Consider the following 26,870-nt stretch of genomic DNA (forward strand, 5'->3'; position numbering starts at 1 on the left):
CTCACTTAATTCCAAATGAGGCACCCTTTAATACAGTTGAACACTGGTCTTAATGCACTTAAAGTCTTGCAAAGAGTAGGACCCATCAGAACACAAAAAAGTATGTCACTTGCAGCAAGGGTTGCTGATGGAGACCATAAAATTCCAAGCCAAGCAGTCTTGTTCTAAGAGTTCATATCTGCAAACGATGAAAATTTTGATGATGGCAAATATATGCTGGCATCATTACTCTCCAGTTACTGTCTGTATATGAGTATTAAATTCCTGATTTTTGAGAGCATCTGCAGTACAGCTAGAGTTCAGGGGAACAGGAAATACTGGCCATCAGACTGACTGCAGCACAGTACATCATCGATTAACTGTGGGCTCTTCCTTTTCTCTGGGCAATAGCTGTGGATCAGGCCATTCAAAAAAGATTCCCCCAAAAGTTTTCCCTTGATTTGTGTCGTTTCCCCCAGTAACTATGTAGTACCTAGCTGCTGCCTGTTGACTGAGATTTTAACATAGTCCAGTAGGCCTTAGTACATGGGCCTAAGTAAGCTCTGTGATGCCATCTTGATTTCTAAGGAGGATCCCTCAGAGTGTGTATGAGCGTTTCCAACCCAGAATCCACAGATCACTTCTAAGGGATACAAAAAATTTTTTTAAAGAAAAACAAACCAGTTGTTCTAGGCTTGAATTCATTGTCCAGAAATTTACCCTACAACTGGTATTGAAGGATACTGCTTCAGTATGTTTAAGGCTTTGGCTAGACAAAATAGTTGCGTAGTTAAGTTCAGACCCATTATGTGTTTAGATGTTGACGCAGCTCCTAAATTAGCTTGGCAAAGCTTAGGTCCAACAGAAAGTGTTGCCAAATAGATTAAAAATAGATCATATTAACTTGTAAAAATTTGTCCTTCAGCTACTTGGGTACTGTTGAATTAGCTGTGAATCTGCTTTTTCTTGTATAAATAGAACTGTAGGTTTTTTTATTAAATGCCTTGGTTAGATTTTGTGTGGGTTATATAAAAGGAACTCGCCCCAAAAGTATGTGGCTATACACAGTATCATATGCTTCTTTTCTGCTTTTAATGTGTTTTAGCTTCCTCAAATCCAGAAGTTATCAAGATCAGTTCTGTGTTGGATATAGCATCTAAGGTGGAAGAATATTACAGCAAAGGATATGTCGTAGGAGCTGTTCATCCTATTCTACTGCCAGTTGGATGTAGAAGGAATTTCCCTGCAAGTCACATGTATCGAGTGGTACTTTCACGATTAAAATTAAGGTAACAGTGAAACAATTTGAATACATTGATCCATTACTTAAGCCATTTCTAAATGGATGGTTCCACATGCATAATTTATTATCAGCTCAAAATGGGCACCTCAGAGAAAGAAATACCTTTTCAAAGAAGGAACTGTTAAGCAAGTTAGTAATGTTTTAATAATTGAAGCTAAGCACGCAGTAGGGGAATGTTTACTTTGCTTTGGTAAATGCTCAAAAAAAACTCCCAACTTGCTTATTATAATTTGTGGGAAGATAAATTGTTCGGTTACCCTTCTATTTTTAATACGTTTTTATAATGAAGTATCATCTTGGAACCTGCAGCAAATCTACGATTAAACAAAACACTAGGAGAGTAATAAGCTGCTTTAAATTATCTCGTTTCTGTTTTTTCTTCATTTTTCAAACTTTCATGTTTTCACTTTTCCCGTAAGAGCATTATTCAGAGAAAATGACCTATAAAGTGTGAATTAGTCTGTCAGAGATAGTTTATTTTTCCTTCTTAGTAAGAAGGAAATAATCACTCTGTGATTGGACGTCATACAAAAGCTTCGTTTTGACACTGGGGGAGAGTCAAGAGTTTGTGTTTATGTTCCAGCATCACAGTCTTTGTTTATTACTCCTGTTTTCACTGCGTTGTAATCACCATGTGATCGTAAAGAAAATGTACAAAGAAATTTTGCTGTTAGTTCTTTGAATGCGAAGGTGGTAACTTGTTCTTATTTTGAATTAACTCAAAGTGGATCTCTTACTGTGTTACGAGCTGTCAACGCTTCCCCTTCTCTCCTGAGTCCTAGTGCAATGTGCAAAGGTTCTTATTTTCTTCTGGAAGTGCCCCTGCCACTCCAGTCATGCTTCTGTGAAACATGGCGCGTTTGAGGGAGCTTCTCAAACACTTTGCTTAAACAAGCATTGTCCATGGTATTTGCTGTTCATACAACTTACTTTATACATTCATCTGCAAACAAAGTGAGTGTCGGCCATGTGGGCAAATGCAGGAGTAAGAAAAGCAGAATACTTGCTCTTTGCAGCTGAGGCTTCGAAGAATTTGAGTGTCTCTGATGTTTCATTCGGAAGCAAAAGATTGTGTGAAGAAGTATCGAATGAAATTCCATTCTACTGCTGATATACACCAAATGTTGTTGTCAGAGTAATAACCGAACTGGCTTTAGATAAAACATGATGAATACTGCTCTCTAAATGGAAGTTAAAGCTTGTCAGATTCTCAGATCTGAGTGATTTAAACATTACTGAACCCAAAGTAAAATTGTTACTGCATTGTATTTCTAGTATTTGCCTACGCTGTATTTCATACAGTAGCTGCAACTCTGCTTTAGTTTAAAAAACTAAACAGCAGCATGTTAACAGTGTAAAAGTACCATTTCTATTCCTGGTGTGTTTCCTACAAAACTAAACCTCTTCTGTGCTTGCTGTTTATAGCTTAAACTTGTAATTTTTGCATTGTTGGAGATTTTGGGGTTTATTTATTACAAAAGCAGGGCTGTTTGTCAATAAAGCTCGGTTTCCAAAAGATGTCTATTAACAGTCTTCAGATTAGATTCCTGTTAAATATTCATATTCTTCTCCTGACATTGTAATACACAGTACCTGCCACTTTGTGTGAGAATCACAACAAAACACCAAAACCCACTGAGTTCTAAGTAAAAGTATGAAGAGGCATTGCCAGGATTTCATTCATAACTATTCCAAAAGAATTCTATACGCAAGCATTTGCCCAAGTTAGTGGCAAACTACTGACAAAGACCGCTTTCTTTCTGTGTTCTAGCCAGAAGCATGCAGCACCCAGAGGACAAAGGCACCCCAGGCTGGTGATTGAGGAATGTCCTTTAATGTATGAAACACTGACAAATGAGGTAGTGAAAGAACTGTTAGAAAAGGTAATGGAGGGTTTTATTAAACTTCTCTTCCAATTTTAATTTTTACTGTACATGTAAGTTATATTTAGTGGTTGAAGGGGTTTTTTAGTTTTGAGTTTTAACACTGGTTTATTTTGGAGAAGCCACAAAGTCTCTTCTTGCTGTGAAAGGAGTTATTTTTTCTGCACTAGTTGCTTTTTCTAATGTAAGACTTGGTACTGAAGCCTGTAAAGCTTTGGGAGACTGGGCGTTCACACCACTGAAAGCAGAATCAGGCCCAAACTCTCAGTCAGTCTTTATAAAATACTGGTGTGATAGCTTTTTTTGGAATTAATATTTTTTAAAAAATCCAAAGTTTTATGTTGTTCTGGGTTAAGTAAGGTATTCCTGATGAATATGAATATATTCAATTTCTAAAAACTTCCTTCGTTCTTTAACAAATACAAAAAACACAGTAACTGTACTAAATGTTTACTTGGCACAGCCTTTAAAAAAATATCTTATAGTTAAAGAAAACTAAACTTCCACTGGAATGCAAGCTCCAGTTCTCATTCTTTTTGTGTTTAACTTCCTCTGCAAAATTGAAGACTTGTCGAAACAGGAAACTATTGTTATTACAAGAGTTAGTGATATCTTTTACATTAGTTGCCAGGGAAAGAAGTAGAGGAAAAAAGCATATTGGAGATCTTTAATAATGTTTGAAATTATCAGAGTTGTTCAAAACTTCTAAATGGCTTGTTTAAAAATTTTCAGATATTTTGAATTTAAAAAGGGATTCCATTACCGTTAGACTATCTGCATATTGCCAGGCTGGTTGTACAGCACGCCCGACACAAACATTTAAAGGAAAAATACACTTGAAATTAGCAGTGATTCAGTCTTGCAAGCAAATCTGGTGCATAAGTAGTATGTGAAAATAATTTGATTTTAAAATGCTCCCAGTGTTTTTAAAAGACTCAGTCAGTAATCCAGTAAAAAAAAAATAAAATTGTTGTTTTTTAAGATCTGAAATAAGACTTTTTGGCACTACAGGAAAAAGGTTGTCATATTACCTCATTTTCTGCGTGTTGCTTGTCACATTTAAATTTATTTTGGTTGCCTTAGAAGCAGCAGCTCTGTATCATCACAGTGATTACATACAGTATCATTGCTGTGGTGATACAGTCGATGGTAAGACTTCAGTCTGTTGTGGTACTAAAAAAGGCTTGTAGTACCATCAGCTATGAGTGTTACTCACTCTGTTGATTAATAGTTTATGTGAGTTAACAGGGTAGAGAACCTTCCCTCTCTTCTCTCACTTAATGCAGTACTACCCAGGCAATTTCTTCTTTCTGGGCTGGTGTTCCTGTGTTTTCCCAGAAAGACTTCATTGCACGGGGGAGCTTGTAGCACAAGATGTCAGTGGGATCACCTTGCAACATAGCAGCGCTCCTTATGCCAGCAAAAGAAGCCCTCTCTCCAAAAACAGACGCATCCCAGATGTGGCACATACTCTACAGCTGTATTTTGAGACTTCAGTGCAGATAGAAGACCTACCGCTGGCTGAAAGCAGAGTTGAGAGGGTTTTAATTTGCCTCTGGCTCCCTCCTTTCTCTGCTCCTGCACTATTCTTAAGTAATAGTGAAGCTGAGCATCCTCTAAGGGAACCAGGGGATAATGAATCATGGCACATGACAAATATTTCTGTAGTATTAGCAGTCAGTAAGGTCAGTATGACCGGTATCACATGTTCAGAGAAACAACAGTATTTATTGCACTGGTGTGCTGCTTATCACTACAATGCAGCAAGTAAAACACTTCTGCTTTGTTCTAAATGGAAGGACTTTCTGTACACTTAAGTCAGTAAAGGGGTTGGCCACTTTTCTTGGCCTGGGTCAGAAGACAAGCTGGAGGACTTCCATTTGCTCTGAAACATGGGCAGTGTGCAAAGACAAGCCACCCTTGTGCAGTGCAGAGCTGTGTCTTCGTTTCCTTTGGAATCAGCTGTTTGGTTAAACAGAACATAAATATAAAGTTGTCTTTTTTTAAAAAAAAAAAAAAAAAAAGTCATGTGAGATTCCAGAATCACACTGCAGATAAAATGGGATAGAGGTTGCTGAGGGCAGTGGGCTGTGCAGGTGCAGGGGGCAGGCCGGGCCCAGGGCCCGAGGCCACCGTGTGAGGGTCCCCAGGGCTCAGCGCCGGGCCCTGCCCGCGGGTCACACCAGCCCCAGGCAGCGCCGCAGGCCGGGGCACAGCGGCTGGGCAGGGCCGGGGGGAAAGGGCCCGGGGGGGCGGCTGGGGCCGGCTGGGCAGAGCCCCCGGCCTGCCCGGGTGGCCGAGGCGGCCAGCAGCGCCCTGGCCGGTGTCCGGAGCGGCGTGGCCGGCAGGGCCGGGGCAGGGACCGTGCCCTGCGCTGGGCACCGGGGCGGCCGCCCCTCGAGCCCCGGGGCAGCTTCGGGCCCCTCACGGCAGGGGGGACGCGGAGGGGCGGGAGCGTGTCCGGAGCGAGGGGGGGTCGGTCCCTTCTCCCCGGGAACGAGCGGCAGGACAAGGGGAAACGGCGTCGAGTTGCGCAGGGGAGGGTTAGGCTGGGCGTGAGGGAGCCGGGAACAGGCCGCCCAGGGGGGCGGCGGAGCCCCCACCCCGGAGGGGTTCACAAGACGCCGCTGCGGTGCTCGGGGACAGGGCTGAGCGGTGGGCTGGGCACTGCTGGGGTGACGGGTGGGCTCCGTCATCTCAGAGGCCTTCCAACCTGAACGATTCTGTGATTTTATGATATATTTCTTTTGTAAATACAGGTTAATGAAGCTGCTAAAAGAGGAAAGAAGTTTGTGGGATTTCTAACCCAACATTTTCCTCAACCTAAAGCCTGTAATGGAACAAGCACAGATGGAAATGCAGAGCTGGAATCCACACTGGGCAGAAGAAATAGGGAACACGGAAGAAAAAATTCTGATGAAAACTATAGAAACTGGAATGAAGGGACCTTGAGTGGTCAGTCATCTGAGAGTGGGATAGAGGAAGAAATGCAAGGAGAAAGCAGTCTGTTACAAGATGCAGATTTCCAGTTTGGAAAAGAAGTCAGCCCTGTTAAACCACGAAAAGGAGACGGTAATAATGCGGTTTGTTTATTGCAGAAATAAGGCATTTTATTGAGCTGTTGTTTTAAAAAGGGGTTGGAAAAAAACAGAGCAGCATGTTCTGTTGTATCAGATACTGATTTGGAATGTGCATCTTCCTTGAATGCATATGTATTTCCTAAAAAGTTGCCAGTTGAAGAAACAAGAAATGTTTACCTTCTGCTCTGTGTATGCGTGAGCTGTGGTAATATATTAAAATGACATTTCATTTTTCATATAGAATATTACAAATGTACTGTTAAAATTATAATTTTGTATTATATATGTGCAAATATATATGATAAAATAATAATAATGTAAATAACTATACATATTAAGTATATGATTTATATAAATATACCTAACTAAAAGTAATACAGTAAATAACTAATAATATAAGAATACTGTTTAAAATTCTAATTTAAAGATAAAGTAAAAAAACCAAATAAACCCCCCCAAAATCACCCACAGTCTAATTCAGATTTCAGATGTTGTGCAAGCAGGTAGACTTTTTTGCTTGATACGTGCATAACAAATGTGTGACAGTAAAAATCTTTTCTTTTAGAAGAATGCAATTGTTTTAAAATCTTTTCCTAAATACATACAGCTTTCGCTTACTCCTAATACTAAATCATAAACATGTAATGGATTTCCAAGAATATGTTATGATTCTAGTTCTGCCTGTTTCAAAACTGACAACAAAGAGAGACCCTTCGAGCTAGAGCTGGAATTTTACGTGCTTCTGGCCAATTCACATAATGTACAGCAACCAAATCCGTACATAATGGATTCTTTCTGGTTAATATGCCTTCAAGAAGCATCCTGAAAGAGATCACGTAAATTAATGCATTGACCGTGAAATCAAAGAGGATAATTGTTACAAAACGAATTTACACTAGAGAAAATGAAGCATTAAAAGGATGTATAGGAAGGAAAAGTATCATTGAAAAATGTTGGTGCTGTGGTAAGATACTTAGTTGTAGAAGAATCTGAGATACTTAGTGTAGTCTGTGTGAGAGATTGCGTGAAACAGTGACTTCTGATACTGAAGCACCAAGGCCTCCTGGCTTGCTAGGAAGGAAGGGTGAAAAAGAGGTAGTAATCCAAAGCATGAGAGCTAACACAAGATAGTATTGTGTGGGAAGCAGGCAGCATGGAACTTTTCATGTCACATTGCGTTTTGACGTAATAGGTTCTTCCCTGATGGACGCATTTTAATTGCTCTCAGAAGCAACATTTTCACTTTCCAATTAAGAGTTAAGCACTCTCTCTGGTTTGTAGACTGTCAGGATAATGACTCTAAGCAGTGAGATAATTAATGTCCCTCTTACTTTCAACACTTGAATTAAAGCAGTTCTAGTACAAGTAACTCTTTATAGCATCATCTGTTAAAGCTTAACTCTTTCCTTACAGCTTGAAATAGTGGGTTTGCTATTTGTAGCAGAATAGAAATCTTGTAAGTAAAAAGTGGAAGACACTTGGTTCTGTTATGGAGCTTTGTTCAGGCAGACTGGTGTGACCAGGTCAGTTAGTAACCAGTGTATCCTCTACATGCAGTGTTCTTGGGAAATTCTTCAAAAAGCTTTGGCAAGGATATGCCAGGCTTCTCTGTAGTGGTCAGATAGTAAAGTTATTTGAGTTCATACAACAAAACTTCTGAGAACTTAACCACCTTTCTTTGTAAGTGTTGTATGTAACCATCGTTTTAAAAAATACTGGTGGAGTTTTCAAATGCCTTATGTGCATGTAGGTATGCCACTTCAATATGCCATTTCTATTTGGGTCTGGTCAAAGGATGCAGAACTGCATCAGAGTTCTAGATTTTGGGGATCATAACCTGTCAATTTTGACTGTTTATAAAATACACCACTTGCAGAGGCAAATTTCTGATACACATGAGCAATTGAATAATTGCAGCAGCAAATTATTTTTTTTCTGAAGAACAAATATAAAAGTGATCTCACTTTACTATATGGGAAAGGAAATGAAGGTTTATCAGGATAAACACGTTTATGCTAATACAACCACCTGTGGAGGTGATAAAAGTAAAACTGTATAGAAAGGGGCGAGTCATTTCTTAGTGAGAGTTCAAAGTTTTGTCCTGAATTTACCTTATTCTAGGCACCTGATGTCTCTTGCAGTGGGTGTGGTAACACCTCTCAAAACAATCCCAGAGATTGATTCAGACCACTTACAGTCCACATCCTACTTGGGAAATTTAAATCTTGCTCTGTTTCTGGAGCTTAGAGAGCGAGAATCTTAAGTGGGGTCATCTAAACCAAGATCCTTTGTTTTGACAATGTGATTACTTCAGCTTTCTAGAGGTTGGGTTTTGTTGGTTTAGGCTGCTCAGATGTTGAAGTATTAGACAATCTGAGAGCATTTTTTGGCAACTGCTTTGTGTTACTTTTCCACAGTAATAACATACACGTGAGTGTATTTGTACAATATTTTTGTATAGCTAGGACTTCACAACTTCTCACCAGTAGCTTCATAAAATGCTGTGTATTTGTGATTTTAATTTCTGATGAATGCTTGTTAATGACTGTTTTTGTAACAGCACTGTATTAACGCCTAGATACAAAAAACATTTGAGGATATGCAGATGTCATACGTGTAACTTGCATATTCATTAGTTACTGTGTGGGAAACCCCACTAATTACACCAGTACTTAAGTAATCATCAGAAAATAATGGGTAAAATCAATACCGTACTAGGCATTCCTAATATTTAATTAATAAGATTAGAAAAATATCTTTCATCTTCAGCTGTGGTAATCCCAAATATTTGTAGTCAGAAGTTCCATGAGTAGCAGAAATTAAGCCTGTTTCTGCTGGGTTTTTCTTAGCTCTAGTGTATTTTCTGTATGCAAAGCAACCTACCTAAAAGGTCCAGTGACAACCCGACTGTAATATGTTCAAATTTTTCTCATATCCCAGAGCATATCCACCTCACACCTTGACCTGAATGTGTTTAGGGCTCCAGCTGATAAAGTCACATCAGGAAACAATCCTTAAAAAATTTTTAGAATTAGAAAACCATGTTGAAGTAAGAGATTAGTAATATTTTTATTTTGGTGCACTGTCTTCCAGAGGTTCATTCTTCTTCCTTTTTCTTTCCTTAGACAAGCTGTATACAGTCTTCAATGTTTTTGATGATGATTCTACCTGCTGGAACTATCATGAAGGTGTTTTGTCTGTGAAAGTAACAAGAAAGGGGCCAGTTATTAGTACACTGGAAGCAGACTGGCTAGAATTAACCACATTTTACTACAAACAAGGATTGTCCTTAATTGAGTCTTTTGTACACTGGGAAACTTCTAAAGGTGAGTACTGTCCTGGAGTGTCATGTTTTTACTTGTTTATAGTGAATTACATAATTTGCAAGAAATAGCTCATGTTTGGCTCCTTGGTGTGAAGGGCAACGTGTAAACACATTTGGGTAGTCCTTGTAAATTTATAGAAACTGATACCTCGAAATGGAATAACTTGTTTTCTGGGAAGTTACAGCTCTGGATAATTGAAATTTCTGCGTTGTTTCATCGAATTGAGGATTCCCAAAGCAGGAAGGTAGTGTAGTGTTATGATGAAATAACCCTTTTGTGTTAGTTTGTTTTTCTTTGGTTTGTTTTTGTTAAAGGAAAAGATAATGACGGAAAAAAGTCATTAGATACATGGTCCCCTGATGGTCATGTTCTGCTGCTCACTGTAGATGCTGTGCTGCACTCTGTTGAATATTTCTAGTGAAATGAAAGAACACCTTGAGTTGTTAGGTTTAATGGTAAAGTAAGCACAAGTCAGACTTTCCGAGCTTCCTGCTTTCTCTGGCTTTTCCCTGGGCTTAAAAATTCTTTCCAGAATGCCAAATTGCATTAAAATTCAGCTGTTGATCCTGAAGTTTCAGGATGTTTCTGCAGGTTGTTCTGGTCAGATGTGGACATAGGCAGAACAGAGAAATCTGTTTTTGTTCTTGCCTTCAAGTGTAGGCAGATCCTCCGGGACCTTTTCACACAGCTGGAAGAGGGGTCTTCCCTGGTCCCTCCTGCTTCCCATGCTCTTCTGCAGGCATCTGCCAGCTCAGTGAATACTCACATTGTTAACGGTGGTAGAGCTTCAGGCTACACGATTTCCAAATTTTCTTCTTCGTTCTGCCAGTTTCAGTTCATTCTCAGTTTTTGTTCTGGAGAGATCCTACTAGTTCTCTCAGAGTTCCTAGCCTTCACCCTCCTGACGAGGGGACACAAGCCAGTTGTCAGCAGTGCTGCTCCTAGCCTGGGCCCATTGCTGCCCACCCCACTGAGCCCAAAGCCTGCGCTTCGGCGAAGCTGCGAGGCAGAGCTGTACAACTGCTGACAGCAGGAGCAGCTCTTTATTGACTGAAGTATTTTGAACTTGGAATCTCCGTCGCTGGTAAAATGCGTAATTAAGAGATTCATTTGCATTTGAACTGATTTTGCCTGAAAGCCAGAAAATCAGAAGTGTTGCAAAAAATACTATGTAGCTACTGTTGTGCAGTTATTTGACAGTAATGCAAAGAATATGGTAGTACTCTAGTGTCAGGGGGAACACACCGAGAGTCCGATATAGTTAATAGTTTCAAATTTTAGGAATTATTATAGTAAGTGTTGTTTGATAGCAAACTTGAAATTCATACTTTGCTGATGTGATACTTTGTGCTTGGATGCATTCATGTCTTGCTTGTTCTAAGTTGGTGTTCCTTTAGAATTGTCTCTGGCAGTTCAGTGAAAGCAAGCAAAACACTGGGTTGTAGTGGAGAGAAGTCTTGTAGAAAGTTAGTTGAAAAAGGTTTCAGATACCTTAATTTTTACAGTACTAAGGCTGATTATAGAGTGCAGTAGTTAAAGTGGATTTCATAAGTCATTTCACGTCTGCTGCTTAAGTGAATTACACAAGGGCAGAATTATTGGGGGTTTGAGTAGGTTTTATATTTATTGTGTGTCTTATTTAATGCTTTTTTTCTGGTATTCTGATTTAAATTAACATGCATTCAGCGTCCCCTTTGCAAGGCTTGGATTAGTAAAGGGCTTAAATAAAAAAAAAGTCTAAAACAAAATCTTTGGATGTTAGATGATGCAGGTTCTTCAAAAATCAAACCCTTAGAATAAGAACTCTTCAGTATTCATTATTCTCTGTAGTTCAGTTCTGAGTGTGAATCACTGTTTCTGTAGCTCTGCAATAGTCAAGTCGGTGATTGTCAGAGGAACACAAGCACATCAGCATCAGTCCGAGGTAAACATAGTGAATTTGGCAGTTAGCCCCTCTCAAACTGCATATTTTGTGCACAAACTGCATATTTTGTGCACGTAAACAGTAATGGAGCAGTTTGTTTTGGTCATCTTTTTTGCTTTTAAATTATAATTCCTTTCTATTGAAGTCAGTGGAAGAACAAAGTTTCCTTCGGGGGAGGAGAGGTGAGAAATCAGACTCCTAGTTTTCAACACAGATTTTTTTAGAGCTGGAAAATAACTCTCTGGAGATCCGTTACGATTCACGGAGGGGTGTTTTTGGCAGCTGTTGAAATTAATCTTTGCAGCTGTTGTCCAACAATAGCTTTACAGTATTCCCATTCCCCTGTAGTGGTCTGCTCTCCTCTATGTGAATAACTATCCCGTCTTTTTAATACCCAGGTTGTGACTGACTTAGGGATTTCGTGCTGCCTCTTGGCAGCGGTTGGTGCTTCTGCTTCGCCCCATTTGGCTGGTATGTGTGTTTCGGTTAGACTTACGGGTGGGACGCTGCTGAATTAAACAGGGTATGTTCAAAGGCACAGCTCACTAGGTGGATGGAATTCTAGCTGATCAAGTGTCTGTAACCACAGTAAGAAATCAATTTAGCTACTGAGTTCTTAAGCTAAAATGTTCCTGAGGTGAACACTGAAGAGCTTCATAACCAAACAGAAGTTTAGCATCCAACAGACGGAAATATAAGTGCTTTTTTGGGGAGAAAAAGTATTTAAGCACTTGCGCTTGTTACTAAAATTACTTCTCTATGTCTGCATGTGCATGTAATTTCATCTTCCTCACTTTTGTTTGTATGCTTTTAGACTGTGAGGTGTCTTTAGGAGTAGTTGTCCTTCTATATACCTTTAGTGAAATGAGCAAATTTTAGCTGTTGCTTTAATAAAAATAAAACTACTGGATACAAGTCAGGCAGCTGCAGAAATCCACCTCTGATTTGGACTCTACAGATGTTCTGCAGAGCCTGCAGAATTCTGTTGTCACCAGGATCACAATACAATGCCCAGTTTAAGGTAGGAGGAAGTGGTAACATAAAATGAAAAAAAAATAATAATTGTCAATTCCTAATAATTACCAACTTCTGTGTTCTTCTGGCGAAAGAGGATGCAGTCATAGAATCAGCCCAGGAAAGTTCTCTTTAAGCAGCCATTTGGATCATTGTAGTGTTTCCTCTATTTGTAGCTGCCGTGGAAGCTCTCATGACCACAGAAGTACATGAGATTACAAGAAGCGCTTTGGCAATGTTTTTGCTGTTTTGCTTTTTCTAATTTGTGCTACCTGTCGTGCAGCAGTTTTGGTGGGCTTTTTTTGTTTATTTGAGGGGTTATTTTTCCCCCTGCTTGGTTTTGGGGGTTTTTTTGCTTTTTTTTTTGGTTGGATGGTTGGTGTGGGGTTGTTTTTGTTTGGTGGTTTTGTTTTTTTGTTTTGTTTGTTTTGGTCTGTGTTTGATTACTGCTATTAACAAAGATAAACTATTCTAATTGATAGAACAGGCAAGTGAGCTGGTTAGCCACACGTTTCTTTTTCAATAGAGGTGATTTTTGGCATGGTACACTATGAATTATCAAAATACTGTTGAGTGGAGGTCTCTCGAGTCGATAACTGTTCAAAATTTAGAGTTCTTCTATCATGTTTGAAAAAGGATAGAAAAATAAATACTCTAATGTGGTAGGTGGCCTGTCCATTTTAAGTGTCTTGCCTGAACACTGACAACAGGTCAAAGTCCATGATTTTATAAGATTAGATATTTATTAATCATCAGGAGCTGTGCAGATAGTCATATGTTTGTGCCTTAAGCCATATATTTGGTTCTATGTACAATCATATTGTATTTATGTGTAGTTAAAAATAACGTGTCTGATATCTCTGCAGATGTGTGGAAGAGATATATATGCTTGCAAGTATCTAAATAATTATAACTCAAACTACATAAATCTGCTACGTGCAATAGAGTAAAAGATAGTATGAATAAAAAGTTGGTATTTTATGGTGCATGAACAAGCATGCTCAAAGAAGTGGGAATTCCTGGTTTATGTAGCACAACTTCAGTGCCAATCCCGTCATTTTTTAAAACCAGACCAGTTGTATTCCCTGAGTTTCCTTTGTTTGCTAAGTGTGGGGTTTTTTCTTTAAGTTTATCTGCCTTCCTTGAAGCTGTGGCAAAAATAACCATCTCTGTGCAATATTGGAGAGGATTTAAATCTGATGTTCTGAGGTTTACGTAGTTTCACAGTTCAGATTTAGTTTGAGGTGGTCAGCTGCCGAGGTACATCTGCACAAAAGGCTTCCCAATGGCTCTTAGAAGAAGCAAAACTGGCAAACGAACCAACATTTGATGCACAGCTTTAGTTTGGGCCAACCGGATACTGTCGGGCTTCAACGAGTGAGTCAGGGAGTTGTGCTCTGAAACTTCCTTCCCATCAGGAATCTTCCTATAATTACTTCTGTTTCAGGCTTTTCCTGTGGCCCTTTATGTATTTATTTCAGTAACAGTAGCTAGGCTTTGCACTTCGTGCTTCATTTAACTTTATGCTCTCTCCCACCACACCAAAAGCCACGCTTATTGTCAGGAGTACAGTCTGGAAGTGGAGTGAGGAGGGTTTGTGCCCATCTGCTACAGGGGCTGTGCTGAATACAGGAAATCGGAATGCAGATACAAGCGTGGAAGCGGCTAATGATTTTGAGAAAATGAAAGGGCTGATAGTTCAATTTGTATGGAAAAGAGGGGTTTGAATAGTAAGTTGACTTGCATACTTCATCCAGTTGTAACTAGATGCAGAAATAACCAGAAAATTGAGTTATTTGCTGTCTCAGCTCATTTTGTCTTAGAGTAGTGTTAATGAGAAAAAAGCATCCCATGTGTACATCTCGGTAAAATATCAACCTAAAATTTTGTATTTGAGTTTATATTTATCTTTATGTTCACAGGGGACTATTTGCCCAAATCTTTAGAAGGATTATTTATCTATGAAGAAGAAGGTGCTGGGGTTCCAGGTTCTAACAGGAAAGGAAATGATGCCATAGTTGTTGAACAATGGACAGTCATTGAGGTAAATTGGTGATTATTTAGCAATGCTATTTCCTATGTACACTTTTGTTGTTTTTTTCCTTAGTATGCTTGTAGCAGTGCTTGATAAACAGTTAGGATGGTTCCTTGAAGCCTTCTGCATAAGCTTAACTAAAGTCTTGACTGATAAAAACTAAGTTAGGCCTGTGGCCTTTAGTCAATGTGCATAAAAGAAATATGCCACAGGGATTCTGCCCTGATGTTTACAAATGTTCATATCAACAAACACAACCACCAGAGAAAAAAATGTTTTTAAAAATATATGTGCTTCAGATCAATTTAGACAAAATTTCAGCAAGTGCAGCTCTACTGACAAAGTGCTGAAGAATTTTTAAGGAAAAGGGGAAAGAAAATAGCAAAATCTAGCAACAGAACAAGAAAAAAATTGATAATGATCAATTGAGTATGGTTTTCAGATGTGTACTCTTAGTAAAATTTTTATTGCTAAATACGGAAGACTTAATTTTTCCTAATAAATTTACATGTACTATCTTAGCATGGTACTGCAGTAAAATTACAAGATGATTGGTATGAATTCATAATATCTGAAAGTAATTGTTGTTGGAGGATGCTAAGGACTGACTTTGGAAATATTCAGTGGTAAGTACATTTACCAATAGTGAAAAGAAACAGTGTAAAACTAAAACCTCTTATATTAAAAAAACCAAACAAACAAAAAAAAACCAAAAAAAACCAACCAAAACCAGAACAAATGAATGACCAAACCCCAAAAACTTAAGTGTATAGCTAGGTGAGATGCTTTTTTATTCAGGTGTGAAGCAAAAACCTAAATAGTTCAATTGAGACACCTTTTACGGTGTTCAAAAAGTTTTAGGTTTTCGTTTAGCAACATGACAAGTGTAACAAGTGAGATGTGCTTTGAATGTCTTGCTGAATCAAGGCTCATACCTAAAGTTAGTCTGTTCTGTCTGTGCTCCTAGTCTTTTGTGGTCTTGAACTTTTCAAATTGTTTTCAGTTTGAAATGGTGAATCTTTACCAAACAATAGAGTTTGATGTCATCTCAAAGGATTATTTAGTTATAAATGAGGAGAGTCATTGTAATTTGTGTAGAAATGCAAATAAAACCTGTACAGAGTCTCTTTACTACTTTTTATAATTATTAATGTAGGGGTGTGAAATTAAAACAGATTATGGACCTTTATTGCACACGCTGGCTGAGTTTGGATGGCTCCTCACCTGTGTCCTGCCTACACCTATCATACGACATGACAGGTACCCAAACAATAGATTACAGCAGTTTTGATATGCATCTGAGAATTATCAAGTAATTACTTGCGTACTTAAATGTAAAAGGGAGAAAAAAGCTAGTAATGTTGACTGCATATAAAACTTGAGATGTAAATAGCATAACAGTGGAATCTTTTTTTACCACACTGTTTTAGGACTACTGACTTAAGTGAGTTTCAAACTAGACCAATAGTCCTAAATGTAAAGTACTTTGTTTGTATTTAAACATTAGAAATTTTATTTAGGAAACTTTTTACTACATACCCAGTCCCCAGTGTTTAAATAAATTAGTAACATGTTTCAATATTTAAGACCTTGATGACGAGTTTAGACTGTAAGAAGTCATGTTGTCACAAGATAGTCATGCAATATTTTGCAAATTAGGGAGGAGACTGTGCTAATCTAGCAAATTATTGGGCTGTTCCTCCTCTTCTTTAATGTAGATACTACGTTTCATTTCAAATATAGTACCAAACTACTGGATCTCAGTTCTCTTACTGTAAAATGTATTTAGATGACTCGGGGGCTTTATATATATTAAAGAAAAACTAAATAACAGATCTAGATCCCCTAAAATGTTCCAGGTTTTCTTTTTTCTTTTCCTTTTTTTTTTTTTTTAACCATAATTAAGTACTGTGGTTTTCTTTATGGCAAACTGAAAAACAGCGAATGAAACACTGGATTAAACATACACCTCTCTTTTTTTCTTTCTTTTCTTTTTTTTTAAATTCTCCTCCCATTACATTAGGATTGCCAAGGTTTGAAACCAAACATATACTGAGGCATAGCTTAGAATTCTATAAGGACAGTGGAAAGAGTGGGTGACTTGAGTAATCTTTGGATCCAGACCTCACTGTATTAAATCAAGACAGCCTGAAAAATGGTGTGAATGAAAAGTTCTAAGAGAACGGCTCCAAGAGTAGAATTTTGTTCAAATAATTTGACATAATTAAATCAACTCGCCCAGGTGAGAAGGAAGTTTTTCTGCTCAGGAAATAGGTGTTAAGGGATTTTTTGGCTGTTTATTTTTATGGGTGGGGGTTTTTAGAGTTGATTTTAACCAGCTGCTTAAAAATTGTGGTAAAACAATATTGCACATTCTGCAATTTTTTTGAAGGGTCTCTGCATGTTTTGTTTTCTTCTGAAATTTATGAAAATCTGACCTTGCAAAGCTCCTGCTCCAGAGAGAAGCAGTTTTCAGAATCTGAAACCAAATGGTTATCCTTTAATTCTTCAAACAAAATTTCATAGTCTAAATGTATTATCATTGAACATGGTGGCTTGTAAGGGTATGTGAACCACTTGTTTTCATAAACAGCCAAAGTTTTTGGCCAAATCTTAAAGCTTCGGATTAAGCCTTCAGGATTTGGATCTACTTCTGGAAAGACGCGAGTGGACAAGGAGAGGGAAAGACTTTAATAGTTGTGATGCGCTGTGGGTCGTAGGATGAGAGAGGGCTTTTAACTCCAAACCTCTTCGATCGCAGAAGCAGTGTGGCTGTACCCGTCCCTGTAGGGTTTGGACAGCAGGGTCACGGTGATCCCGAGCAGCTGCTGGTCAACACGCTGAGTATCAGCTGGTGCTTGCCGCAGGGAAAACAGTCCTGTGTTGTACCCCACAGGTGGCAGAGCAACGGCAGGGCCATTTTAAAAGAAGTCAGGTGCTATAAAGCTAAAAAAAAAAAAAAAGGGCTGTAGGAAGTGCTGACAGGTTAATTAGCCTGGACCCGTTCCTTGATTAGTAAGAAGGTGGTACACCAGCAAGATACTTAAGTTGCACTAGATGTCTGGAGTAGCCTTGCTTCCCAGATGTGGAACAACCAGCCTGTTCATAGCTGTGATCGTGCAAAATGGGGTTGTATCCTGGCCAAATCTGAAGTTGGATTCATTTTGTATCAACACTCGAATAATTCATGCTAATAAAAAACATTTGTTTTCTGGCCTAACTGGCTGGATAGATGTCTTCATGAATTGTCTGGTATTTGTTGTCCTGCTGTGGCTCGTGAGATACTTTTGGATGAAATAGGACAAATCATGTTCTGTGTGCCTGTGGTGTATCTCATACACAGCTATTCAATTTTCTTAAAAAAAAAAAGAAAAAGCAAAAAAAAAAAAAAGCCCATGAACAAAAATTCCTAACTAGGAATCAAGAATTCTTCAGACTGCAAAATAAAAAAAAAGTCTTTCTGTCCTGATAGGCTAAGTAGTGATTGATAAATGCTATTTTTAGGCATTGATGTTGGTATTTAAAGAAGAGATGAAATTCTTGGATGGTTACTATGTGTCTGGTAGGAAAGATGCCATTACTGTGGTGGTGGATTATCCTAGGAATGCAAGTTAAATGTCTCAATAAAGAAGGACACTTTATGCTGCTGAACAGCTGGTCTTTTCTCAGACTTGAAACTCTGACCTCAAAACCCAGTCTGAATATTAACGAACTTCAGAAGCACAGAAAAAAAAAAAAAAAGAAAAGAAAAAAGAAAAGAAAAGAACCAAATGAGCAACATTTGGGGAAGATCTCACAAATTCACATTAAAAAAAAATAAAAGAATTTGTATGAAGTATATAAAGAAAAACCTGTTTAAGGGTAAAACGTCAGCAAGGCAGCCTGCTTCCCATTTTTATTCACCATAATATTTTGCTTTGTTCTCTGTCTTCCTCCTGATTTATTGCAGAACTTTCCCTCTCAGATCTTCTGTGATCTGTTCTTAGCCGTTACAGCCACTGCTTGTCTCCAGATGAAGAGTGTGACCAACAGGGTAACACAGGTTCTGGAGTGTGACAGGACTGTCATGCGCTGATGTGTTCCTTGTTTGGTTTTCACATGGCTAGGATTTGAAGCAGTTTAAGAAACAGCAGGCTGTCACGTCTGTTCCTGTGTGGGTTTATTGTTTGAAGTTTTTCTTCTAACAGATGTTGCTCTCCATAAAATAAAATGTCCTGTTGCATGGGGTGTCACGCCACATGATAGCTGAACGTCAAGGGTCACTGTCCGGTTTCAGGCAGGGCAGCACTCTGTATGCCTGTTTAGTCCTTTAACTCCATCTCAGTAGCTAAATTGTGTTGGATGCAGGAAACATTTCCTTGAGCAATGCTATCTTTGCTGTTACAAATAGAGCAATGGTAAATGCTGTATACTTGAAACATGCAGAGTTGCTATTTTATGCAATGTTGTTTGAAAAATACATGCTGTGGGGTTTTTTGTGGTCAGGACACTGTAAAACCCACAGAAGTTCCCCTCTTCTGTCAGTGATTCCATTTTTCCAGGAATATGAGAGAAGTGCTTATGGTGCAATGTTTGTTGTGTCCATCCGTATCTTGGATTTAAATTTTGTCAGCAGTCAATAAAAAAAAAATGACCAAAAAAGCAGACTAAAAAAGAACAGAAGACAGACCCACACTAATATTAATGACCTAAAGAGGCTCCTGCATTATAGACAACTCTTACTTACCAGGTAAATGCCTTCAGGACAAGAATTTGACAGTAATTAGGCCAAATTCAGAAGCTATCTAGCAAGGATTAATAGGCCTTCTAAGAATTAAATCTAGTGAGTGGAAAAAAATGTTAGAAGATACTTTGCTAGTAACTTAGTGCTACTGCAGTTACTAATATGATATTATCATGAGTTTGTAGCATTTCATATGTTTGTGGTCTAAAATTAGTACTTCTAAGGTTTTTAATTTTCCATTAAACACATCCTTTAAGCCAGGAGACTTATTACTATCCCAGGCTGGTATCTGTCTCATAACTGAAAGTCTAGATGATGTGCAATTCCAAAGGAGCACAGAACTTCATTTGGGGAAATGCAAAACACCATTTTTGGGGGGGGTTTAATGGAATGGGTTAAAATAATTTATTACCTTGCTCCTTTTATTTGTATTTCAGAAAATTTTGTCTGACCTTAGTTCTAAGTGCTTAGTATATAAAATGTTCATGCATAAAATAAAAAAAAAAAAAATCTGTAAAAATCAGAGCCGTTGGCAGTGCTTCTTAGCTTCCAGCTTGATGATTGTTTTGGGGGACTTATTAAATATATACGTGTAAGAGGACAAATATATTGCCCGTGCAGCATAAGCAGACAAGCAAATCACTGGTGTTTTAACAAAAGAGTCTCTGTTGCTCTTCATCCCTCTTAAAAGAAGAGACAGGAAAAAGGCTTCGGCAGCCTTTACTCTGCAGTGACCTTTATTTCCCCTCTCTGATGACTGTAGTCCCTGAAAATGGATGGGCAAGGCAGACTTGTCACAAGCGCTGCAAAGCAGGCAGTGCAAAAATACTGACTTGGTGGTTATTAATTTATCAGACAAACCACTCCAACTAAGTTTTCAAAATGCCCTGACTTTACAAGGCAGGTAGAGTATGTGGAAATGTGAGGGAAGCTATGGAGGGGCTTGCCCTAAGCACTTTTTCTCATTTAAATTCTGTGGAAATCCCACTGTCATTGAGCTCTTTGTGAATTAAGCTCATAGCCACTTTGTCGTGTGCGGCATTTTAATAAGGTCAGACTTAGAAAATTGTTCATTTACTTATTGTCTACTCACCGTTGTGTCCTTTCTCTCTTCTAGTAGAATTTGTACAAGCTGTAGCTTAATGTTTGGGTTTTTTTCTGTTCTCTCAAGGAATGCAGACACTGTTACAAAATAAGCAGCAGGCTCTTGCCCATGCCAGGGACTGTGCTCAGCTGTGTCCCTTGGAAGAGAGATTTCCTGGTTGGTACCATCAAAACAGACATACTGAGGCAGGGAGGGGTACCTAGCCAAGTGAAGTAAGGTTGCAGGTTTGCCAGTTTCCTTCTCATGACATAAAATTGTAAGATGTTTTCTTTTAATGAATGCAGATTGTGAGGTGGGACTCTCAGAGTAGGAAGCCTTGTTAATTTAAGGAATCACGAGTTTGTTCTCCTGCCTCCTTGCTTTCGCCACAAGCTGGAGTTTAAGCTAGTTCTCCATTATCATCCAAGGCAGACATGCAAAATATGCCATGACCCAGGTTCAGCTGGACTGAGAAGATTGCGAGGAGCCAAACACCATCGCAGAACCACCGTCACTGACTAGATCAGGTGTAGCTCAGTATGCTGGGAATAGCGTTGCTTTGTGTACTTTCTCAGAGCTTACTTCTGGAAGCTCTACTGGGACAGGCTGTTCATAGGCTCTTCCTGATCTCATAGGAGCAGTTTTAATCCCTAATTTTTCATGGTGCCAGTCCCTGATGTTAAATATAAATTAATTCTATCAGTCCTAGCCCTGGCGTGAAATGTGAATGTTACCTCAACTTCATGTGTGTGGTTGTTCGGATGGTGACATACCCATACTGAAGCACAAGCTTACATTATTTTAGTAGTTCTTTCTGTAATGTTATGCACAATAGTACTGTTTTATGATTGATAGATTAGGTGGAATCGTAAATACCTCAAATGAGCTCACTACATGTCTGTCTTGTGTTTCTGTGTTTCTGCTTTTCTTTCTACTGAAGTATTTCAGTGTCCATCCTTAAAGTCCATAAAGATCTCATTGAATGCTACCCAGAAGTAGAAGTAGGGGAGAGAAGAAGAGTTTATCAAAATGTAGTATCTGATACTTGGAAGAGCACAGAAGTTTTTTAAACCCTCCCATCTTAGAGCTCTGGTCTTCAAATTCTTGGACACTTTCAGTGCCACATAGTCAAGCTTTGTAGTATATACACAATCAAGGTGCAGACTTTGTATTTCTGATGGAAAGGTGATGAAAATAAATCCATAAAAACTTCAGAGGATGTACCACTGGTACTAAAAGAGTTTAAAACTTTTGAAACATCATATTGGTAACATCTAGTTTGGTCTTGAGGAATAACTTCGCCTTTTCACATTTATTTTTCTATGAGTATTTCCTTTTGAAAAAACTCTTAACTGTACTGCTTTAAATTCTATCTACCACAACAGTATCAACATCTGTAAAGTCCCAGGACTAAAAACTAAAGTTCCTCTTTTTTTTTTTCTCCCTCCTCTATTATCTTACTGCTATCTTATCTTGTCCTTCCTATGCAGGTACCTCCCACATACAAAACAGCCAGTGTCATTTATCTCATTGTGGCTGTAGAGCTTATAAAAACTGAGCTGAGCCCTTTTATGTATAGGCAGTCTGACAGCAAGCTTACCCTGCTGTGTCAGTTAGATGTGATGTTACAATCAGAAAACACCTTTTAGTTAGCAGTAAGGAACGTTACTTTGCAAGTTTCATACCACAAAATGTTGAGATATTTGTTGAAGCTGTGTATCTGTTGAGATTGGGCCTATTTGTTGTGGCATTAGTAAGCAGTAGTATGTTGCTGTATATTTGTCGGTGAATGGGACGTGGCAGAAAGACTCTTCGAGGCTTACTTCAGGCGTAAAGGTGCAGACTTTGATTGAAAGTAGGATCTCAGGTACTTAAACTGTCAAGAGCAGACATGTAAAATAACTCTAATCATAGTAATACAATTCTTTTGTTCTATGCATATTTTCATGTATAATACCTTAACCCAGCTTTATGCTTCTATATTTAATTTTTTTAAAATGTGATTACAAAACTGTTCAGGAATTAATAAACCAGTTAACACTTGGTAGTCTGTCCTCACTCATGGACTGAAGTATGTGCAACTTAGAGTTGACTCTGAAAGGTATGGGTGTGCTACAGTGACTATTACTGCCTATAAAGTATTGACATTATTTTCTTTAACTTTTAGTGAAGGAAATCTGGCCACAAAGCAAGTAGTTTTTCTTCAGAGACCTGTTATGTGTAGTTCTGCCATCCAGACACCAGAGGTAAGTAACATGTCTATGGTATTACAAATTAGTACTTCATATAGTGGTTAGGTACAGAAATGAACTAGACTTCAAAATTAATGGGAAAAAATGGCAGAAGAGTGTTTCACTTGAAACAGGTTTAAGTTTGCGGAGGGCTTTTGTGGCTGGACTCATCTTATTATTTTGTCAGCCATATACCTCTTAAATTAAGCCATAGAGAAAATCATAAGCATGCTAGAAACCTATTCTGTGCTGAGAAGTTACTATATCTCAGGTGGGTAAGGTTGGCTGTGCTGTATTTCTTTAGAAGTCTTGAGGAAGTCTTAAATGTTCTGATTCAAATCCTGAATCTCTTGCACAGAAGGAAACATTTTATTTCACATTTGTAGAATACAAGCGCGAAGCTGTGCAAGGAGTACTGTAATCTGGAGGTTAATGGGGTGAAGGGCTGTTAGCTGGTGCTGCATGAAAGTGAGTGACAGAGAAATCAAAATTCCTGCAGCTGGACCTCTATGGCTCCTTGTTCCTTTTGAATAAGGCTCCCATAATAGTGTTGTATAAAAATGCTTTGAGCATTAATTAAGTGGCAATCATCGTGTTCTGCTCAGTGAAAATCACAGCAGTCATTGCACCTGTATAGTGCTATAGTACATCCTGCTGTGGCCAGAGAAGGATGAACTACTGGTGGGCTTTTCTTTGCCAAGTCTTTCAACATCCCGTGATGAGTCTTAAGTTTTGTTCTTTCTGGTTTTCAATGGCCATTCAGCCTTTCTGTAGTCAACATGGCTTTCCTGTGATAGTCTTAACCAGCTATGAAAACTGGACGTTCTCAGCCACGTTCAGCACCAGAGTAGTAACTTTACAAACTGTGTCATTCGTGGTGTTATATACTATTACAAGGTAACAAAACCTGGTCTCTTCTTTCTCCATCTGTACAAATAGTTCCACGAGTCTCTGAATTTCTTGCATTGGTACTTGATCTTTCTCTGTTCTTTTTACCTTCTACCCAGCCTGTTACCATCATTTGTGTTTTCTGTTCAGAATTTTCTCTACTTAGTGTTCCTAAAACATACTTCCCCATTTTTTTTGTTCTTCTCCAGTCTTTTGCTTATCTCCAGCCTAACTTCCTTCTCACTGTGTCCCCTGATAATTACTACTTCCATGCCTGGAAGAACTCCATTCAACATGCACAATTAAAGTCCTGTTTAATTTTTTTGTCTCTGCTGCCATCTCAATTCCCAGTTAGTTCTCGTACACTCTCTGTAGTTTGTTTCCTCACTTAGAAAATCGGAGCTTATGCTTTTTTCTCTTCAGTGTTCTGTGTAGTCTCCCTTGCCAGTTTCATAATCTGCTTTTCCATTCATACCCTTTTCTGAATCCTGCCAGTTCCTCATAGAATGGCTTTGCCTGGCTTTGTAGTCTTTGCATTCGTTCCTAATACATTTCTGACAGCATGTTTTGGAACATAATTTTGGTATCAGTATTGTAAATATATAAAACCTCATTATGTCAGTCACTATCAAATGAAGTCGTGCTTTTCCTGATGCTTCCCAACTGTTTTTTAATACTCTGTATAAGGGCATAGACTCCCAATATAAATACTCTTTCCTTGGTAAGGCATAGTATCTCTAACTATAAGCATCTCTTAAAAAGGCAACATGACTACATCTCAAAATTTAGAATGGTTGAGACTGGATTCTGCCAAGAGAAGTAATACAAACCAGTACTGTAAAAACATTCGGTCTGAGGAACTGAGGAATCTTTGAGATGGGGTTTAAATTAAAAATAGGAAGCATTATGCTCACATTTTAAACTCCCTTACCCAGTTGTGATGTGATCAGCAGCTTTGGTTTATGCAAATAAAATGGTGTGTTTTGTAGTTGTTGTTTTACTTTGTTGTAATGGGAAACCTTTGACTAAAGCATTAACATACTGGAAGTGAACAAGAAATAGCTGATTCGTGGCCATTTACATGAGGATTACTGTGTTTAAAATCTGAGCAATCTTAATATCTAAATGTGCTCTTTAAGTACCAGTGGATGTTTTACTTCACCACCAGGAAATTTCAGTATGCTGAGATCATTTTAGCTTGGGATAAGTAGGTAATTCAGGCTGAAGCTGAAACGTTTAGCAGAGTAACATTTTTTTCCTTCTGTTTTTCTAATTATGTTGTTTTCCCCCTACATTTTAATCCTTCTACTTCATTACTTTTTTTTACCAAAAAGTCCAAATTGGCGAACAGCGTATTACCAACATTACAGTTTGAATTCATAGATTTGTTAGTAATACCTAGCTGGTATAGAATGTCATGCTAGCTTTGAAATGAATAGCTAGATTTTGGGTGCAAAACAAGCTACTGAAACTTGAAAGCATTAACTTTTGCTTCAGAAACTTTTAATGTGTTTATTTACAATGTCCCCTGGACATTGAGGATACAGCTGTACAAACCTTTATCAAACACTTGCAATCATTTTAGCAAAAAAGTTTAATTCCTGTCATTCTGTATTGTTGGGCACGGCGTCTTCATTTTCATTGGTACTGCATATCTTTCCATTGGTGTTCAAATTACATTAAAGCTGCTGTTCAAAAAAAATTTCACATCCACTACTTAGGATGTTTTTGAAACACAGAAATATTTAAGATATCTAAAATGTTTTAAGTTAAAAAAAAAAAAAAAGGTTGCATCACAAGTAATGTTTATTTAAGCATACCTTTAGCAGGTTTGCAACTTGGATGCCTTGAGAAGAATGCTAACTATGAGAGAGTCAGAATATGAACCCACCCAGGCGCTTCAATTACTGAAATAAGAAAGCAGCCTGCTACAGGCCTTCTCAGACATGTAATTATCAAGCCCCCAGAGCCCCGATCCCATCACTTTCCAGCTCTCCTAGTGCAGCGGGGTCTGACTGTGGCAGGAGCTTTGCCCCACAGGCAGGTCCAGCCGTTGGACCTCTGTGTCTTGCGTTCTGCAGAATGGCAGCACGGGGTGTGGGTTGCTTTGTGTACTCAGGATTATGTTGGTTTTAATTGTTGGGTCGAAGTTAGCATTGTCGTCTCTAAAGGAAGTTTTGCTTCAGCAAGAATTGAGGGGAAAACTCCCATTACCTGGTCTTTTATTCCCTCGGGGTCTCTTTTCTGAGGAGGGTGTATTTTATGTTGTCACGGTTCATCTCTGCCTTCTGTATTCATGGGATAGCACATTATGACCTGGTTTATGATTTACATAATGGGTCAAAGGCCACTTGGATTAGAAGGGCCATACTGTGTCTGTGGGCTGTTTATCACATACCATTTGCTTTTCTAAGAAAACAGTTCAGAGGAGGAGATAACAGAATTGAACCGCACAGTACTCGAGCGTGTTCTGTTTGGGTTTTTTCTTCTCTCTTTTTACTTTTATTTCCCTTAAGCAGACTTCTCCATCCTCTTACTGTGGCATCCAAAGGTTATTTCCTTCTGTTTCTCCTGAGGCAACACTGTTTTCCCGTAGCGTAATTTCCCAATGTCTCCTGTAACAGCTTCCCTAAATACATTTCCTTTAACCACAAGGGCCATTGTTTTTTGGGTATTTTCACTGTTTCAAAAGGATTTGAGAAAAAACTTAACAATGTACAGAAGGGGGACACACAAATTGCCAGAGCATGGCAGAAACAGTTGTGGGGTGTTCTTGTTTTCAAAGTGTTTGCATTTGTGCAGATCCCCCTGCAAGAATGCTTGCGTCCTTCACCACCAAAACACAGCGCTCTGCTGAGGCTGGATTCTTCACTAGCTAGATGTCCTTCTCCTGTGGGCAGTGCTGTGTCCCCTGGCAAAGCTTTTCCTGGTTCGGTAGTGCTTGTGCTGACAGCAGGGCTCTGGGCAGCCAGCCCCGGCACTCCTGCCTTCCTGGCCCTGCCTCTGTTGTGGCTCGAGGCACTGACCTCTTGCCTCTGGGGGTGCTGCATCGTGACAGAGCCGAGTACCTTGGGTAGCTCCTGGTGCTACAATGAAATAAACCTTTTTATTTATTTGTAATGCCTCAGAGGACCCTTAGCATAGCCTGATAGGTTGGTTGTTTGCGTAAATCACAGTCTGCTTACTTTTATTTTTGACGTTGGTAGCCATCGCTGCAACCAGAAGCATGTCAGAAGATCAAGGCTAATGTCAGACTCTCTACTCACTTCTTCATGTGCAAGGTCCTTTAGATCCCCCCGCACATTGCGGTACAGGATAGCTGCTGACTTCTGTCTGCATAGATCCACCATGTGGATTAAATGCAATCCTCAAACTCGCCGTTATCTGAGGAGGCCTTGGC

General features: G+C 38.9%; 1 protein-coding gene across 3 annotated transcripts in view; it reads left to right on the forward strand.

Moving 5' to 3' along the window:
* The window catches only part of RFTN2 (raftlin family member 2), a 41,406-nt gene that overhangs the window by 6,396 nt on the left and 8,140 nt on the right, over window positions 1-26,870 (forward strand). For all 3 annotated transcript variants that reach the window (XM_080399565.1, XM_080399566.1, XM_080399567.1), the window contains 7 exons: window positions 1,085-1,268; window positions 3,054-3,165; window positions 5,925-6,237; window positions 9,371-9,571; window positions 14,432-14,553; window positions 15,701-15,804; window positions 22,519-22,597. In XM_080399565.1, coding sequence (XP_080255691.1) covers window positions 1,085-1,268; window positions 3,054-3,165; window positions 5,925-6,237; window positions 9,371-9,571; window positions 14,432-14,553; window positions 15,701-15,804; window positions 22,519-22,597 — 1,115 coding nt within the window. The remainder of the gene's footprint in view (window positions 1-1,084; window positions 1,269-3,053; window positions 3,166-5,924; window positions 6,238-9,370; window positions 9,572-14,431; window positions 14,554-15,700; window positions 15,805-22,518; window positions 22,598-26,870) is intronic.

Source organism: Falco punctatus (assembly GCF_963210335.1).
Source record: "Falco punctatus genome assembly, chromosome: 8".
NCBI classification, from domain to species: domain Eukaryota; kingdom Metazoa; phylum Chordata; class Aves; order Falconiformes; family Falconidae; genus Falco; species Falco punctatus.